Here is a 17,788-nt window from a genome sequence, read left to right as displayed (position 1 = left end):
CCTCCCGCCGGAGGCGGCCCCGCGCCGCCCCCGCTGACCCGCACCGCGGCGGGAGGGGACAGCAGCTCCGCCGCAGCGCAGCCCGGCCGCGGGCACGGAGCACCGGGGCCATGCAGCAACGCGGCCCCGGCGCACCGCCGCTCCGGCCGGGCGGGGAGGAGGCAGGGCCGGCGGTGGGGGATTCCTGGCCCCCCAAAGGAGGTGGGGGAGGCGGGGGAGGGGAGGCGGGGGGGAGGGGAGGCTGAGCTCCCGGAGAAGGAGACGATCGCTCGCACAAAATCCTGCGTCCTCGAAGCGGCCCCGGCGGGCAGGGTAGGTATTCGGGGAGGGCACCGCCGCCCCGCCGCCCCCGCAGGGATGGGGGTCGGTGCTGGGCTCCGGGCGGCTGCCCCGGGCGGGAGGATGGCGCGCAGGGCCCGTTCCCGGTGCGGGATCGGGGGAAGGCGGTGAGGTTCGCCCGCCTCCCCCGGCTGGGGACCGAGCAGACGGGGGGGATGGGTCCGCCTGCGTCGCCGTGCGAGGGTCTGAAACCCCCCCAGCCGCACCCCCCACCTACCCACCCCCAAGCGCGTCAGGGCTTCGCTTCTCCCAACCGAGCTTCCCCTCGGCTTCTTAAAAAAATAATAATATCTATGCCCCAAAGCTAGAGAGAGTGAGGCGGGCGGGGGGTGGGGGGGCGAGGGGGGGGGGGAAGGGCTTTTCTGAGGCTCGGGAGAGAGGCGGAGGGAGAGGCGCCGGGAGGCTCGCAGCATCCCGTGCCCCGGCCCTGCTGCCGCCGGCCGTGCGGAGCGGGGCGCGGAGCAAGGTAAGGGCTGGCACCGCGCTCCGGGGAGCCTGCCTGCCCCTCGGGGGCTGCTCTCTCCGGCCGTGCTGCCCGGGGCAGGGCGCCCGCTGCCCCGCCGTGCCCCGCCGCAGCCCAGCCGGGAAGTTACTTTGTTCGCAGAGTTGCCGCGGAGGCCGGGCTGGGACCCCCCGGCCGCTTGTCCCTCGCATCCCCCCGCCGAGCTCAGTGTCACCGGCCGACGCCGCCAAGGAAGCCCCCGTGGAAAAGCCGTGTGCGCCTTCCCCCGTAGTTTCCCCTCGCATAGCCTGGGAAAGGGGTGATGGAAGAGGAAGAACTTCCCTTTGTCATAGGAGAGGATTGAGTGACCTCCAAAGTTTTGTTCCGGGAGGAAACCGCTCGATAAGTTTGGTAGGATTCATGCCGATTTGCATGTAATTTATTGCGCTGTTATTTGGTATCCAGCACGCTCAGAGCAGTGGAACAGACAAAAAAAGGATTGGGGACGTTTAGATAGAGGTTTCAGTGCTTTTCGTTGCTTTCTTAGGACCAGCGTTTTATATTTTGCGCTTTCAGATGGGTAGTGTGGGATACATTTATAAATGTGTATACCTGTCCATGGGTAGCACAGAAGGTATGGATGGAAATAATGAAGAAACTGAGCAGATTTTAAAGATTTCATTCTCTTTGGCGGAAGATCAATAGTTGAAGATTTCTGCTTGCACAGCCTGTACCTTGACAATATCATAATTAAGAGATCTGGTGATAATGTATGGTATTGATAGCTATTCAACTTCAGTTTAATGAATTTTGTGGTTAATTAGGACTAGTGTAAAGGAGCTTTGGATGTTCTGGATAAATTGGTAACTGGGCACGATTATTAAACTTTGCGATTGGCTCATGATGAAGTGAGCTCTCAGTTTTTCTAAGGTGGATATTTGAAATACAAGACTGCATTTTAAAAGTGTATATCTGAAATCTGACTACCAAAAATTATGCATCTTTTGAGAAGACCAGTTAAGGAGTCATTGTAAAATGGCAATCTGTGTTGCACCTATAAGTAATAAACAGTTTCATGATGCCAGGCACTGTAAATTCTCTGGTACTGTGCTACAAAAATGGAGGGGGAGAAGATACACACACGAATTTCTATTTTGTATCTGGATTTCTTTGGAATTATTAAATGTAATAGTTATCTCATGTATGATACATATGTGGGCTGATTAAAATTAGTTCTTACCCATGAAATTTCCATGGTATGTTTAAACAGTTTTAGCTCGGCTCTCGCGGTTTGTTTCATTGTCTCAAGCTATCTGAGACATAAGAATTTTTAAAATTTCTCCTTTGTACATTGTCCCCTCTATCTCCTTTCTTCTCTTCCTGATCTCTTTTGGTCTCATTCAGAGCAGAATAACCGCAGAAAATACCTGTAAATGTTCGAGTGAAGTAAAATGCCCATTTTAAAGATACACAAATGTTCTTGGTGGACAAGAGCCATCCCCTCATGCCCTGTATGAAAACCTTCTGGGCTGCTATTATTAAAATACTTGTTTTGGTGTTAGTTTGCGATGAAAACAGCAAACATTAGAGAATGCAAAGATAAAGCTGGTGCTCTGATCTTTGTTTAAACAGGTCATGGTTTTTATTTAATGCTGCATGCTCATTGTGGGAACTGTCAGCAGGAATGTAAAGCAGACTGGAGTTCTGATTTGGCATACATTCATAGACGATCCTGACATTGATGTTTCTACTTGTTCAGTTAATGGTTCATGGAATGTAGTGTCATATTTATTTAATTGAATGTATTACATGAAATTAGAAAAAAATCTCTAGATTGATGTCCTTCTAGGAACCAAACATGATCAGATCTGTGGCCTCAGGTGCAGTCCTCCTGACCTGAAGAGTTGCACAGAAGCGGACTTTGCTATTTAGTAGAATGTGTAGAAGTGTATAAAGAGATCACAGATTTTTAAGTCAGCTAGAGTTGTGCCTCTGAATTACAAGGAAGGAGACTCAAATCCCCTGAAACCAGGTAACTGCTTAGTCAATTACCAAGTCAGTTTCTTTTTTCAGACATATGGAAACAATATCATATAGTAATCGGAGGGTGTGTTCATAAATTGAGACTTTTAATGTTTTTCACCCATGAAAACAATTTTCATCTCAGTTGGTTAATAAACATAGTAAAAATAATTCAGTGCAGTCTATTTGATTCTTGCTGATTCTTGTTTTGAAGAATTCAGAGGGGATGTGCAAGGTAAGCTGAAGGAAGAGCCTTTTCACATGTTCATTTACGTGAAGATATATTAGAATGTTGCAATGTACAGTATGAGCTTTCAAAATAAGACTCAGTGTAGCACTGGAAACTTTAATTTGGATATTCTGGATCATACATCAGTTTGGGTTCTGTGGTCATTTTCCATAGGTGAATTGGGTCTGTGTGAGAGTGTCTGAGAGCAAAGTGGTCTCATTCTTATTTCTAACTTAAAAGAAATGCCTCATTTTAAATCCTGGATATTCTAGGTTATATTTCAAAATATAAGGAAAGTTCGTAATGTAAGAGAGTTCTCTAAGGTCGGTGGATTGTTGTCCTTTAACTTCCTCTTAGAAAATCATCTTTTCAGTCAATGTTACTACAAATGAAATAGCATGAGAATGTGATGCTCGGGCAAGGTTGCAGACTGACAGTCCATGATAAGATCTATAGCAAAAAGTGGCAGAGCTGCTCCAGGACTGGCTGTTGCTCTGCTTTTTCAGTAGCCACCTCTGGAGGTAAAGCAGTTCATTCTTGGGGACTGCTCACTGCTTGACCTCGTTGTTGAAACTGTCAACAAGTGTGATGGTTTTGCTGTGATTTGATAAGGCAGTGGAAATTGTATTAGGATTAACAATTAGCCATCAGGGTATATATGTGGTAACTGGCAGTCATAACTGATTTAGATTCATTACGGTGACCTAAACAGAAAATGCTTAACATTTTCCATTCAGTCAATATTTAAAATGCTGTGATTTACTGAGGGAGTAAGATTGAGTTCATAATATCATTTAAATATGCTGCATTCTGTGTCATACTAATATCAGTGTAGTAAGGAGTCATCTTTACTCAGATTGAGAGGTGTAATGCAGATATATAAAACACTTCAATTGCAAGTATTAGCCCTCACTTGTTACGTGTCTAATTTATACATTTTTGCTAAAAGCAAGGTTGCTGTATTTAGTGTATATCACTTGCCTTTGCAAGCTTACTTTTTATGTGGCTTGTCCTCTTCACCTTTTAAATTGAGTTCCTCTACCATAGACTCAGTCCAGCTTCCCTTATGGCATTGAGGGTCTTGTCAACGAACCAAAGACTGAAGCCAGCAGAGCAGCTGCACAAGTAGTGTATGAAGGAGGCTGATGGTGACTGATATTTTTTATTGATTTTCCCCTGCTTTTCCTAACTGGCTGTCTTGCACAAGCTCCCTTTTTGCCTGCTCTCGGAGTTGCCTGACTTCGCTTAATGTGCTGCGTAACTCCAGCACCCTGCAAGCCACTTTATTTCTTATCACCTTTTCCCTCCTCTCACTGACTCTTACCACATCTCATCTTCTTTCCACTTTTGTCTTTTGTGATGCTAATCTTGCATTATTTCCCCCTTTTCTGTAAAAGAAAATGGAAGGAGCACAGTGTGCTGCCATTGAACGGATCATTCTTGTGCTGTATTGTTTTTCTCCCACATCCTTTGTTGAGTTTCTGGAGACTGTAATCTGGGGCTGAGACTGTTTTACTGTAGGGTTGTACTGTGTCCAGCATCATTTGCTGCTGGATTTCATCTGGTCTATGGACACTCATAATGCTTAGGTAATGAAAGGATTATTTTGGCTTTGTGGGACAGCCTTTCTTCTGGTTCTTCGGTAGAAAAGCAAAAAATTTCTTCTTGGAAGTTCTCTGTAATGTATTGCTGTTCTGAGTTTTGTCCCTCAACACTTTGTCCCTAATATGAGTAGATCTTGGTGAAAGTTCAAGATACCTTGCCTGATGTAGTGGGGATGGGGTAGATTCAAGCTTAGCTACTGCCAGAGGTTAACTGCCTTATATCTACATACAACAAGAATGACAGTAAAATGTCAATTTCAATATGCTTTAGTGGAACCCTCAGGTTTGACAATAAAATGTCAATTTCAACATGCTTTAGTGGAACTCTCAGGTTTGCCAACACCAAAAAAATCTTCAGATTCCACCATGTTGATCAAACAAGACAGAAGGAAAAAGAAAATAAAAAAAATGTATAGCGAGTTCATTTCAGAACTTGGATATTTTCCTCCAGAATATGTTTACATCTTGATCTCCATTTGCTTTTCATCCCTAAACTGTGTAGTTTTATTTTAGCATTTTTTTTGTTTCACGTGAAAATTTTTTCATCTGTGCAAATAAAATTTTTCAAAGGAGTTTTTTGAGCAGCCAGTGAATCAGCTGATGGACAGTGCGTAGATCTCGGAGCCACGGCTCAGGGGCAGCTTCTCTTTCAGTCCCGTGTGGACCGTGCAGGGGAGTTCTTTGTAGACATGACTTCAGGGCAGGACAGGTGCCTGTTGACTGGTTTTTTCCCTTATTTCAGTCCTGGAGGCAATACCTGGAAAAATAAAGGTGACAAACCCCTTGACTCGCTCACTGAACGTGAACCAGATGGCATGAAGGATTTCAGTGGGTTAGATGGAGCTAAACGAGGGAAAAGTAGAAACAGCAAAAGTAACTGCACAGTAAACATTTTTCAAAGTTTTGTGTCTAAGAGAAACAAAATGTTGCTGTTAATGATTTGCTTGATTAATTTTATAAATTCTCTATCTCCAGGCCTTAGTCGAAAAAGATACACTGATCTCAGAAGTAGTATCAACTATAAATATATTTACATGTAAGCTGTATTCTGCATCCCACCTTTGACACATTTGTGTGCTGGTACTTTGGCATTTAATTCATCTTGAATTATGGGGATAGATAGGCCACTTTTATTTGGTGTTCTTGTCCTTTCAAGATTTGTTAGCATCAGATTTCTTTGTGGAATCAGATGAGGATCTTGGCAACAGGAATGAATTCACAGCCGAGAGGGTGTGGATTGTGCCCTGTGAATTTATTATACATAATTTTCATTGAAATCTCTTTGCATAAAGTGAGTGGCACAGGCAAGTGGCTTTCACCCAGCAGGGCTTGGACAGGTGAAGGCTAGGAAATGAGGAAGTGGCTAGTTGTCACAAAAGAGTAAAGAAAAAGAGCATTCTTCAGGTAAAAATTAAAGCAAACTGTGTCTTAAATAGGTTTCAGTACTTACACAGTCTTCTTCTCATTAATAATATTTTGAAAGATTCAGGATTTTAACCACATGACATGCCCAAATTGCAGACTGAAATGTAGAATCAAATCCCCACAACCCTAATTTGTTCCTGTAGGAATGTCCGTTTTTTATAATTTCCTGACACAACCTGTGTTTTTGGCTATTTTCCTTTAGAATGAGTATTCTCATTTTGGAACTTCTGGTTTTTCCTTCATGAATATATACACATGGTTTACAGTAACATAGCAGATTATGTATTACTGCCAGAGATGAAGGCAAATTTTTTAGAGTGAGGAATGAGTGTTGTGGCTCTTAGATATTTATTTAAAATTTCCTTCCCTAGAGGTAATTACTTAAATAGATTAGCTACATCTACAGGTATTTTTAGATAAGTAAAGGTAATATTGAGTGAAAATAGTGTATTTTTCAGGAAAAAGATTTGGTTTTACTTAAGAAAAATGTATTCATTTAAATATTTCATCAAAATATGAGAATGTTTTATACATTCAGGCATTATTGTATGTAGGATTACAATAATGCTTTTAGCCTTGACAAATACTCAGTTTATTTGTAAATCTTAAAAGCACTCCAATCTTTAAAATATATTGAATATATGGTAAAGCAGAAGTTTAAGGTGAAAATAAAGCAGTATTATTAGATTGTGTTGATTTTTTAAATTGAATAAATGAACAGTTTATTTGTACGGATGTGAAATTGATTCAGAATATGATACTGCTAATGAGCCAAAATAAAATTAAATCTTCGTAAATAGAATATTCAGTTACTGAGTAGTTTTGGGGACCGAGTAGGGAAATGAGAAAAAGTAATTTAAAATCATATAATCATTCAAAATGAGACTAGCAAAGAAGGTTTCTAAGTGGTAACTGCTTTAAATAAATACAGAATTAGATTTCTTAGGTAAATGGGCCATTTTTGTAGTTTCTGGACTCACTGTCTGTATCTTTTCCTCGGTGCTTGGTCAGAACTTTGGTGTAAAGTAGATACAGTATATTTTTGGAGGAAATGTCACAGAAATGGATGTTAGCACATAGTTCCAAAACCCAAATAATTTATCTCATTTCCTACTTGCTGTGTCCATATAATCTTTTTACAACAGTTAAAGCTCAAAAGTATGTTGGCGTTCTTTATAAGGAAAATAATTAGAGAAATGTGTAATATTTATGTTTGGGAGCAAAGGAAGTAACTAATTTGCAGAAAAAAATAATCAGTGAAGAATTTTCTCATACTGTATATGACAGGTCATTATAATTTTCAAAAGAGAACAATGATGTGTGTTTTAGCATGGTGAGAAATACCTTGGGGGATTTTGTTGTTGGTTTTTTTGGTTTTTTTTTCCTAATGCAGGTTAAGGTGACTGAAATTACAGAGAAATAAGATGTTTTATTTAAGACACGGATTTTTTTGCAGGTTACAAACCAGATTGCTCAGTGCCCTGTAGATTGGCAGTTAACAAATACGTGATGTATATGATGAGGCACCGAAGTATTCTTTGACATGTGAAATATGAGGTTCTAAAGAGAAGAGGACAAAAAGAGTAGGATTTTGAACCTTGCAAGTAACTCAGAATTATGTCCCCTGGTTTTGTTTATATGGGTGGAAATGGCTGTGACTTCCAGGGAAAAGATATAGTCACAGGACTGAGCATTATTTGACTGACAACAGTTATCAAATTTAGATTTGCTGGCACAGAAAACCATCTCAGACCTTTCTTAAAAAAGGCTTAGAAGTGCGTATTTAGTTTTATTTGTTTATTTTTTTAAATGGAAAATGTTCCTATCTCTGACAAATCGTATTTAGGAAGCCTAATGATTCCATCAGTGGAAGTGTACATAATCAAACTTAAAATCCACAAGTGTCTCCATGACATTTGATTGTACTGCCTTCCCTTTAAAGCCCTCATTTGTCAGGTGAGCACACCAGTCTGCAAAGGTTTTGGTTTCCCAGGACCTTCATTCTGCTCCAGAAGGTGAAGAGGAGAAGGTATCCCTCTGGAAAGGCTTTCGTCTGCAGAGTGATTTCCCTGGCTCATCCTTTCCCACAGAATAATGCCTTTTTAGGATTACTTCAGTATTCATTTTCCAGTGGCGGAAGATAGCAGACTGATTTCACTGATTGGCCTCTATCTGAAATGGGTATTTTAGCAAAAACCCGTAGTATTTTCAGCCTATTTCTCATGGTAAGTGGTTGCATTGCTAGTTGCAGTATGCTCACTTACTAGTGGTCAGTTTATAGAAAGCATTTTTCAGGAGGTTGACATCCAGGTATTTGTAACATAGCAAAGTTCATTGCTCAACAGAGAACTTCTTTATAGTTTTCTCCCAATTTATGCCTTTTTTTTTTAATCATTATCATCATCAATATTTTATCTTGATTTCTAGTTATTATTTCAGTGACATCTGATTGAGCCCCATTGCTTCAAGCTTAGATTCATACTGTGTGTTGCTGGAATTATTTTCAAGAAGTGTCAGTGGTGTTTTTAGACTTGAGACAAAGAGTCTCAAGAGGTGGAGAGAACAGTGGGGACAATGGAATGAGACATGGGGAGAGACAATGGACATGAGAGGGAGCCTAGAATAAAGCAAAATCTGTGAGTGGAAAAGTGAGATTTAAAAAGAACATTGGGTTGAAATGGAAAAAATAAATATGATGCATAAAAAGGCTGGAAAGTTCATTCAGAAGGGGAAATATTTATGCTACCTATACAAGAGCAGTGTGAAATATAACACCAGAAATTTCAGACTGAAAAAGTAAAAAAAAAAAAAAAAAATCTTAATACGAAGATTTGTTTGAGGACCTCATAAAGTATTTAAATATGTCCGAGTAGTCCTACCTGCCTAGTCCAGTAATTCCTCAGGAGAATTCCTCAGAGTTTCATTCCACATGGTTTATGGCCTGATGTGGAGCTGTCTGAGGACTGGAGCAATGTCCATTGTGCACAGTGGACTTCGGGGCCCATTTGAACACATGCTGGAGAAAATAGCAGGAAAATAATGTACAGAGAACATTCCTGCCTTCAGTAAGAAGATGGCTTAGCTGATTTAATAGATTTTTCTCAGTCTGTGATTCCAACAGCCAGGTTTGTGATATTTATTTTAGTATTCATGTTCTTGCAGTCCTTTTTACATTTCTCTGTTTTTCCCTGGCAGACATCCCGCAGCTCCATAAGTCTGGGGGAAGAGGATGGTTAGCATGTTGTTGCTGTGGGGATTTGAGTCTTAACTCTCTCTGTTGGTAATGCTGGGCATATAATTTTAAAACTTGCATGCTACAGAAGCAGATAATTATTTCCCTGCTGCATTTTACACTGTGGTTTGGGAAAGCAATACATTTCAGAATATTAAAAGAAAGAAAAAGTTATGGTTTGGGGGACTGTTGGAAATGGAAACAGAAAGAGGGGAGTAATGGGTGTCAGTCTGGTTATCAGTCAAGCTGGAAGGAGACAGCTTGTTCTGTCGAGCACCAAGAATGTCAGTAGTCAGCCAATCACTTATGCAGGAAGGAAACCATAGAATGAAAGGTAAGGTTCAAAGACATCTGTGTGTGTTTCTGAAATGAGCTTGAAATAAGCTTGATAGTGAATTACACTCACTGATCTTTTGATCATAGGTGAATTCTGTTTAGTGCAGGGGATTTCTGTGATTGCTATTCATTTTATTTTTACTGCAGGATCTGTCTCCTTCCCCTTCCCCTTCCCCTTCCCCTTCCCCTTCCCCTTTCTCTTCTTCTTTCCTTGTCTTGTCTTTATGGTTTTTGTGTGTCCAGGGTTGGCAGTGAGTGACTGTCACTGAGCAGAAGGCTCAATATGCTGTTGCATCTCTTTTTCTCCCAATCCCTCCCCTCCCTTTTCTTTTACACCAAGGGAAATCGGTTGTCTTCCCATTTTTCACCTGTGTATAGGATGGACTTTCTGCTTCAGTCCATGGCTGCCGTTCTCTCAGGCTGGCCTAGTGTTGTGATTCACACTTGCCCGTGTGCAAGGAGCAATTCCCTGCCTAAAAGCTCTTCAGCACTGAAGGGTGTGTCAAGTGGTGTGCTCCGTGTGTTTCTGTTCCCAAACAAATTTGTCTTTGGAGTTACATGGTGTTGGTTACCCGTGTTCCACTTACCCAGAAAGGAAGAAAGGAAGAAAGCCAAAGAGTGCACACTGGGGTACATGCATGAAAATCTGCTGTTTCTGCAGCAGATTTCACATCTAACTTGTGATAAGTTGTAGGGGACAGAAGCTGTTTCCGAAGCTGCTGTGAGCTCCCGAGGACTTCCTAAAGCTGAAGGGAGATTCCAGGTCCCTAAGGCAGTGCCTTAACTCCTTTGGTAACCTCAGTTGAGTTGTGTGTAAAGTGGGCATAATGCCTGAATTATTACAAAAAGCCTGTGTTTTTCAGGTGGTTCGAAATCCTTATGTAGAGCTGTGGAATCCTAAATTATTTATCTTACTGGAGAATATTTCTAGAGGTCACCAGTTCTAATAGTTTCTTTCAAACAGAAGTAGGTTCACTTAGAACAGTTTGCCCCCTGTAAAATCTCTGACCTTGACTATTCAAACTTCTTTACAAATGCATCATTTAATACTGGAAGCTCCTTAGGGAAGATTCTTCACATCTGCTGTCATAATCCCTTATTTCCTAAATGCAGCAATTTATACTTGATTATTCTTATAAGGATCATGCCTCCCTTCCCTCCCCCTGCTCTGGCACATTCCTTTGTGCTGCTGCTTCTTCTGTAGCCTGAGCACAGCATCTGAGAGTGTTTGAAATCCCAAATTTTCTTTGTTGCTATTCTAGCATTTCCTTACCGCTCCGTTCTAGGGGAGGGCATGTAGGAATCTGCTCCTTTATTCTGAGGCTGCTTTTCTGCGGCTTGTTAGCGACAGCAAGTTGTCATCATCTCACAGCCATTCAGCCAGTAACAAAAACCAAGCTGAATCTTTCATTTCGGCTTCCTGAGAACAAGATTTCCCCAAACAAAAATACCCCACCACTTCTTGGAGCACTTAACATCTGTGCTAGTTAAGCAAAGGGCTGCAGCCCAGATTTTTAAAGATGCTTAGGTGCTTGACTGCCACTAAACTGAATTGGACCTAAGTACTTGTAAATAGCTTTAAAAATTTGAGTGACTATGAAGGCTTCCCTCATCCATCACTCTTGGCAGTGAGGCCCTTCAGAATGGAAGAAAGACACACCAGCATGGTCACATAAAATACTTCTAGTCCTGCTCTCCAAAACTCTGCATGTTAAGTGAATTGGTGCATTGTAGCGTGGCTTTTCATGAAATACATCTGTGAATCACGTTGCTTGTATTCCCTAGAAGAAAAGAGCCCCTGCTTGCATGAAAGTCAATATTTAAGTCAGGCAACTTTTAAAAAGGATGCAAAGTTATACTGTAAAAATACCCACCTTTATAGCTTATAATCCATTTTTTATTAAAACTGGGAAATAAGAGTAAAATTCACATTTAAATTACTTTCTGCTGTTTCTAGGGGATACTCTCTGCATTCTGGTTGGTCTCACTTTGTTCTTCCTCTACCCATTTTCAGTGCTGGTGTTCTAGACTTGCATAACCTTCAGGGAAAAATTTATTCCCAAACAGAAAACCTGTATGGATTTTACATTTTTTAATATTTAGTAACATTTAACTGTGTGCTAGCCTTGGAATCACTCTGTTTTCTTGTGAATCCAGAATTGCTGGGCCAGAATGCTGACTGAAAAGTGTTTGACGAGGGGAGCCCTTGGTATTTGTGTCTTTCACTCAAGGAGTTGTGTTCTCCTCAAGGAGCTCCTTCAGTGTTGCTGTAAAATCGGGATCAGGTGCACAGAAGGCCACACACTCTGTTTTGTTGGTGTAAAGAACAGCCACTTGGAATGCTTCTCTGTAATAAATGGCACAGATTTTTGGGAGATTTAGTTAAACTGGTTCTTGCTTAATTAACTTGCATTGGGGTTGTGCAGAGTCATGTATTCAGTTTCAGGTCTGGTGGGTTTTTTTTGAGGGAGGATGGGGAATAAAAGGTCATCAGTTGGAAAAACATGACGATTCGATGTGCCGTTCTGAATGGCCGTCCTGCCTTTTGGGTTTGGATTAAATGTCTGAAATACTCAAGCAAGGTGCCCCTTTGAGAGTTCACTTTCCCTCCATGCTTCCCACCCTGAATTAAAGTTCATCAGGTCGCCGAGTTGGAAAGGTCTGTGATGAGTTCTTTGTGCACTCTGTCTCCATCCCTCCACCTTCACCTCCTGTGAAACAAGGCAAATTCCAAGTGTCCAACAGCTGCATCTCTCCAATCTGCCCGCAGGCGTTCCGGAGGGGAGCTGTTGGCTGAGGGGATGTCATGGTGCTCCCCCCTGAAGTAGGGAGATAGCAGCGATGGTGGCCTGAGGCAGCCAAGCACGGAGCCAGAGAGCAGCCATGGCCTTCGCCCAGTCGCACATCATGGCAGCCAGGAGGCACCAGCACAGCCGGCTCATCATCGAGGTGGATGAGTACAGCTCCAACCCCACACAGGCCTTCACCTTCTACAACATCAACCAGGGACGTTTCCAGCCCCCACATGTGCAAATGTAAGTGTTACTGCCTCGTCCGTGGGGTGTTTGATGAGCCAGTCAGAAAGGATTCAAAGAATGCTGTTTTGCTGCCTTTCTAATAATAATTACTGTAATGGTGCAAAATCAGTCCGTTTGAAAAGTACTTTTTTAAAGGATGGGAGAAAGATTGCTTCAGTGGTGCCATACGCAGTACTTAGGTATTAAAAAGAGAAATAAAAAACAAGCAGTGGTAATAAAACGCGAGATGCTACGAGGATGATACTTTCTGCAATCTTAATAATGTTTGTTTGCTTTGTGCACTTGCATATTGATGTACATAGCTGCTGAAAATACAGAGCCTGTGTCTGCACAGCACACATTCTGTTGGGTTAGTTATATCACAGCTGCAAACAAGGGAAAAATCATATCAATACGTGAAATACTGTGGGCACCCATCCGACAACTTACTTTCACACCAATGTGCCGAAAATGCCAAGCGCTTAAAGAGTAATTAAAATAATGTGTTTGTTTCTGACTTCTTATATAATGACAACATCAGTAAAATTAACTGCTCTAGATGATTTACTTGTAACGTAAAGTGGAGAATTATAATTACAAAATGAAACCTGCCATAAAGTTTAAAGCCAGAAGGAAGAGCACAACAGCAAAGCTATTACAAATAAATTAAGTATAAAATTCTACAGTAAAATATTTTTATAGCGAATAAAAGTGTCTGCACCATTTTATTGTGTTTATTAAAGAGAGAAGCAGCCTTATCTTTAGATCAGATGGCTGGTTTTCATTTTTTAAAGGGAACCCTTTTCCTTTAGGAAGACTGAACAAATTGTCACCTTGTTGACATTTTTGGTATTTAATATGATTTGATAACTTAAAAACATAGGTCATGTTTTCTGCAGTTAAAAACCTCAGCACTTACGACTGGTTGAATGCTGTGTGTCTGTTTAGTGAATGCTTCTCTAGCATAAATTAGATTATAAAAAAAAAAAATCTGATGACTAACATGTATATCAAGATGGTGAGCAAACACTCAGTATTTGGGGGCAGTGTATTATGGTCTGTGTTGGGTTTTTTTAGATCCTACTGAAATGCAAACAGTAAAATGGGTTGAGTGTTAGCACTGGGAAACATCTTTTGTTTATAGAGCTGGCAAATGGTAGAAAAAGTACAAACAAACAAATGTGGGTTCAGAAATACTTTTACAAATGAAAATGCCAAATGCAGGTTGCCTGATTTGTTGAGGCTTAGCTATTCTTTGTGAATATTCCTACAGCTCCTGGGCATGCAGGAATTTGTTTCTTGGTCTTAAAAGCTGAATGTTTTTTACTGGGCTAAAAATAAGTTATTTATTAGTATTCACTTGGTTCTCAACAATATGCTGTTTAAACTTCTAACCAGTATGAAATCATGTTACTGGAGGCTTAGACAGTCAACTACATGATAGAAACTCAGCACCTGAGCAAGAAGTTGAAAATAAGCTATCCTGAGAAAACAGTTCCTCAGAAGAGTTTAGCAATCTCTCATGAATGATTAACACCATTGAAGGAGCTTGTGCAAATAGAAAAACAGGCCAAATCAATTGAAACATGTACCACAATCTGACCTATTCCTTCTCTTTGTACAGAAATAGTAAATAATGTTTCTGAATACCAGCAGGATTGCTTTTTCTTCCTACCACTGAATAGAATAGTAACAAAGAAGGGAAAAGGAGACATAAAAAGAGTGACAAAAGCACCTTTTATTCACACGATTGTTGTGGGTGAAATCTTAGCCCTGCTTCTGTGCATGCAAGTTTTGTCCTTAACTTCAGGGAGGTGAAGGCTTTGTGCATGGTTCAGAATAGCTCCATTAGTGATGTTGTAGGCAATCATAAACATTTCACATAGACCTGTTAACATCTGAACTCACAGTCAACTGTTTTAACCACGGCGGGAAGAGGGTTGTGTGCTCCTTTTCTCCTGGATTCAGTCTTGCAGCTCTTCCTTGGTGCTCCGTGCAGGTTTGCAGCTCTTTTAGCTCCCATCAGATGCTGACAGCCCTTTCTAGACCTGTCGCAGTCTGGCATGCCTGAGAGATGACTGGGTTGCCTCTGACAAGAAGGGTGGTAAATTCTGCCGGTGTTTTCAGTCCATCAGTCATTTCTGGAAAGTGCCTGTCTCTCCTTCCTGAAGTACTGAAATCTAGTGTATAAACTGACCTCTAGATGTATTTTTGCTCTGAGATGTTCCAACTTTGCTTTTCAGTTTCCCTGCGAGTTTTCCTCCTGATCTAAAGAAAAACAAAAGCATTTGCACGAAAATAATCAGCAGATCTGTATTCCTCTGCTCGTGCTGCAAGCTGTGCATTGGGTGTTGGTGTGACAGCTGCTGTGGGAATGCGTTACACAAGAATATGGGGATTGAGCCTTCAGAAATTATTTCCAGTAATACAACTTCGATGTGTTTGCGAAACTTGACATATGTTTTTACCTATATATGGTCTCAGCGTGTGCATATCACTTCAACATGAGAAATCTGCATCTCATTTATTTGGTTGGGGTTTTTTTTGTTTTGTTTTGTTTTTTTTTAATTGCTGCCCTTTTCCCACGAAAATTCTCTGGCCTATTGCACAGAATTAAAAAGTTATACGTACCTCAGCAACCAGGAAAATGCTGTGCACACCTTCCCCATCCCCATCCAAAGCATGTGCATTATGGGCTGCAGGGGGTTGCCATGGTAAGTCTGCTGTTTTTCCCATACAGCTTCCCATGTAAAATGCACACTGCTCCCTAACACACAACTAACTGCTGTGCTGAGCTTTGAAAGATTTCTGAAGGAGAAGCAGTACTTGCTTTGATGGCTACCCTACCATGAAAAGTCAAAAAGTGGTATTTTAGACCAGCCCATGTCCTTATGTTTGCCAGGGTAGTATCCATGATTTAAAGCTGGCTTAGTAATGCCATCTGTACCTCACTTTGGGAAGTGCTGGGCAGGGAGAGTAATAATTCTGTGTACTGGACTGATGTTTAATCCTTTTAGCTTGAACAGCTACAAGGATAGGAAGGATCAGCTCCTGATCATTTTTATCCACCCATCCCGGTTCATTTAGTGAATGGAGTGCATTATCCTTCACACTGCTCACACCTGATGGCAAATCCTCCCTGCCCAGGCTAAACCCCACCACTCACCACCCACATTCCTTTACACCCCTGCTGCCTCCCCTGCAGCTCATCCTGTGCAGCTCTCCCCCAGAACAGCAGCATTTTTAGCATCTCAATTCTTTTCCTTCATCTGCCTTTCTCCATGTGCCCTGCACGGGGTGTTTCCAGCTGCCCAGAGTCCAAGCACTGCACTTTGCCACGCAAGTTTTGGGGTTCCCACTACATCCTTGCTTACATTTGCCCCTGAAAGGATTGACCACAGCTGGGTTTACTCCTCAGCTCATATTGAGCTACTTTCTGCTCAAAACCTGGAGCTTCAGGAAGACAGCTAGAAGGTGTTTGTACTAAAAGGCTGCTCCTCCAGTATTTCTGTAAAAACCCTAATATTTCTTCTTCCTACAAAGGTGTGGGAGAGATGGGTACAAAAGAATTGGTTCATACTCTGGGTTTGTGGTTACATCGTAGGAAATGCTAAGACCTTTTTCTGTATTTAACAAGATTTCAATGTTTTGGATTTATTCCTCACCCTCTCACTAATCCTGTGAAGTTGTCAAAACCACCTCAGTTTATCCGCCTATAAATTTCATAGCATTTTTTGACACAGAGAAAAGATTGAGTGATTAAAGATTATTATCTTATGTCTTTTAAGCAATCGAGTGCTTTGTGAAAATTTACCAAGTAAACAGAAGTAGTGTTATTAATAGCGAATATCTCTATAATTTTTTTTCAGAGTTTGTTTATGTAAAAGCAGGCTCTGAACTGAAGCACAACCAGCAAGGGACAGAAATATGTACTGTATACTGCAACAGTGAACAAAACTAATTTTATTTGTCCTTTCAAAATAAATGTTGTAAAAGTAAAATAGTTCATAACAATTCTGTATATCTCTCTGGCTTCTAGTGACACAAATATAACTCTTGCATCTCTGGCTTTTTGATTTTATTCCACCACAATTCCCTAACTGGAATAGCAGATACAGTATAACTGCATATAGATACATTTGCTTCTATGTATTTGAACAAAATATGGATTGAGGTTAAAAAGATGGATTTGAAAACGAATATTCCTCCTATAGCAGAGAGGTGTTCTGTGATTTCCTCTTGTAAATCAGAAGTTAGTCTCATCAAACTGGGTCAGATCTTGTAGTTTCCTTGGTTTTGAATGTAGAGATTGGGTTCTGAACAATGCAGCCACACCCCTCACAGCATCGGATTTCATTTAGTGTAATTAAGCCCAGAAAGTCATCACTTTGTCCTCACAATAGTCAGGCTTTAATGTACATTTACAGCTGTTAGGAGAGTTTTTATGTTGCTTTGCATTAGCACACTGAAACATATCTCCAAAATGTGTTAATTAAATTTGCTGGAATTGTGTAACTTGCAGAAAAGAAGTTATAATTAGGAAAAAAAAAGCGCATTTAAATGTATTTATGTATCTAAAATAAATCTTTTCCCTGTGTACAGTGTAATCATATTTGAACAATGAAATGGGATAGTACTATTCCTTTGAAACTGCCAATGCCTTTGATTTATTTGTAAGTATTTTTGTCAGAGTTACTGCTATAGTCCAATCTCTTTTCCTTAATCTCTTTAAATTAATCTATCCACCCAACAAATACTGAAAATGTTGTGATGTGAACATCAAGAATTTTTACACCTCCCATTAGTGTTAGGTTTGTTTTAATAAATCCTGCCATCAGGCAGATTTAGAAGGCTCTGTAATCTTTTGTAAAGGTAAAAAGTAGTATTAGAATTGCAAAGCAGACGCCAAGAAGTGCGTAAATACTTCATAACCTTGTTATGATGCATTTCCTACAGGGTTGATCCGGTGCCCCATGACGCTCCGAAGCCTCCAGGATATACACGATTTGTCTGTATTTCTGATACTCACTCAAGAACTGATCCCATCCAAATGCCATATGGAGATGTGTTAATACATGCTGGTGATTTTACTGAGCTGGGACTTCCTAGTGAAGTAAAAAAATTCAACGAGTGGCTAGGTAG

General features: G+C 41.0%; 1 protein-coding gene across 5 annotated transcripts in view; it reads left to right on the top strand.

The window, feature by feature from the left end:
- The first annotated feature begins 212 nt into the window (after positions 1–212).
- Positions 213–17,788, top strand: part of MPPED1 (metallophosphoesterase domain containing 1) — a 59,790-nt gene continuing 42,214 nt past the window's right edge. The window contains exons 1-4 of one of the 5 annotated variants that reach the window (XM_085048986.1): positions 820–1,192; positions 9,257–9,341; positions 12,400–12,664; positions 17,603–17,788. In XM_085048986.1, coding sequence (XP_084905112.1) covers positions 12,513–12,664; positions 17,603–17,788 — 338 coding nt within the window. In that variant the 5' untranslated portion in view covers positions 820–1,192; positions 9,257–9,341; positions 12,400–12,512. The other 4 variants (XM_085048988.1, XM_085048987.1, XM_085048984.1 and 1 more) reach the window with 4 other exon arrangements.

Source organism: Lichenostomus cassidix, chromosome 1Aa, assembly GCF_008360975.1.
Source record: "Lichenostomus cassidix isolate B80296 chromosome 1Aa, HeHo_3.0, whole genome shotgun sequence".
NCBI lineage: Eukaryota > Metazoa > Chordata > Aves > Passeriformes > Meliphagidae > Lichenostomus > Lichenostomus cassidix.
The sequence above is the reverse complement of the archived record's forward strand: the minus strand, read 5'-3'. Positions and strand labels throughout refer to the sequence as shown.